The sequence below is a fragment of the Teleopsis dalmanni genome, chromosome 1 (genome assembly GCF_002237135.1).
Source record: "Teleopsis dalmanni isolate 2A chromosome 1, ASM223713v2, whole genome shotgun sequence".
Classification (NCBI taxonomy): domain Eukaryota; kingdom Metazoa; phylum Arthropoda; class Insecta; order Diptera; family Diopsidae; genus Teleopsis; species Teleopsis dalmanni.
In genome coordinates this window covers 65,525,822-65,527,541 of record NC_051846.1, presented here as the reverse complement: position 1 = coordinate 65,527,541, position 1,720 = coordinate 65,525,822, and the positions used below count along the sequence as shown (strand labels likewise).

The 1,720-nt window shown below is 26.7% G+C and overlaps 1 protein-coding gene across 1 annotated transcript; it reads left to right on the top strand.

The window, feature by feature from the left end:
• The first annotated feature begins 423 nt into the window (after positions 1-423).
• LOC119669415 lies at positions 424-1,018 on the top strand. Its single transcript, XM_038079334.1, has 3 exons — positions 424-485; positions 586-825; positions 903-1,018. Exons 1-3 carry the CDS (start codon positions 452-454, stop codon positions 968-970), a joined length of 342 nt encoding a protein of 113 aa, XP_037935262.1. The 5' UTR covers positions 424-451; the 3' UTR covers positions 971-1,018.
• Positions 1,019-1,720: the final 702 nt, after the last annotated feature.

Genomic DNA, 1,720 nt, shown 5'->3' with positions numbered 1-1,720 from the left:
GATTGAAATATTTGTATTATAAATATTTTTTTAAAAATATAATTAAATTAAGTGTAATTTTTTTATTATTTCTATGTGTGAATAAACGACCTAAGCTGGGTGATAATCAAAAAACTTGCATAAAACTTAAATACAATTAATGCAGAAATTATGAGAAAAAGTTCTTAATAAAATATGTGTGTTTTTATATGAAAATATAATTTATATTCACGTATTTAGAGTAGCTATTCACGATACAATGCAAGAGTTTCAATAATTATTTAAAGAATTTTACAATAATTCCTTTGTATGCAAAGTATATCAGAATGGAATGCAATGTAAAATACTGCAGTTCGTAAAAATTCATATTCGTATTGCTGCAATACAGAAATATTCGGAACTTTTGTAATTAAATTCTTTTTCAAGATATAAAATTTTAGTAATTTCTCATTTCATATCTGAAGTTAAAGAAATGTGGTTTACAAAATTTCTCGCACTTATTTTAGGTATTTTTGATCACACATATTTAAATAAATTTTAATTGAATAATATATGAAAACAATAAAATTAAAATTAAAATGAATAATATATGAATTGTATTTAAAGTATTTTTCATTATAAATATTTTCGAGCCACTACTACCCCAAGTCGCTGGTGATAGACAATTGGATGAGGATTGCAAAACCCTAAGGGTGCGATGTGGATATTGCATAAACAATCTAAAGTTTGAACCGAGTGATTACATACTGATTAACGATTTAAATCAGAAATGTCGAATGGATGTTGGACGCAAATATGTCTGGAGGAACCTTAATTCCTGCGATATGGTGTATTTACGTTGCAAGGGTATGTGGAATTTCAGTCTCAGTAAAAACTACTGCGGATGTTTTTAATAAAATAAATGATTTCATGTTTTTTCTTAGGAGTTAAAAATAAAATCGATTGCAGCGTTCTGGCAGATTTGGCTAAGATGAGAAAGCGTTTACATTAATTTTTGTTTTCAATCAAAATAATTTTTATAATAATTTATTGAGGAAAAAATAAAAAATAAAATATATTGCAAAATCATTTAAAATCCTTTCAAATTTGTTTGAAGTGTACTTCGAGTACTTAACGCCTAAGCTTCATTTCAAGCTTTACGATTATTATTTCTGAGGAAAGAGATGTGCAAAGAATTAAAAAAAAATTATATTTTTTTTGTTATTAAATAAAAGATTATTTGAAATACTTTAAACGTACTCATAGTGTAAGTAAGTGCGTGTGGCGTTAAGTGCGTGGGGACGTGATGTGCAACTTAAAAATGCATTTAAAGCACTTTAAACTTGTGCTGCGATTCATTTGAAACTGTTCAGATACTTGACCACTGAACCACTTTATTCTCAAATGTTTTGTGAGTGGAGTTGAAGCGCCATACTTACTCTTATAAACGTACTCCTTTCATGAGTTGCGTTTTTATTACAGACATCAGTGTAAATGACAGTTAAGTAGCGATTTTCAGATTTTATATTTATGAAGTTGTTATAAGCATTGAGTGCGATAAAAATTTTTATAAGTTTTCTTAGATAGGTTAAATTTTAAAAATTGAGAAGTTAGGAACAAACTGCTTTTGTGAAAGAAATTTGTTTTTTCTCGTACAAATTTTAGTGTTATATTGCCTAATACTAAAAGAAAATGTTAGATCTTTTATTTTTAAATCCATTTTTTAATAGAGTTCTAAAAACGGTTCAGATTGTTAAAAACT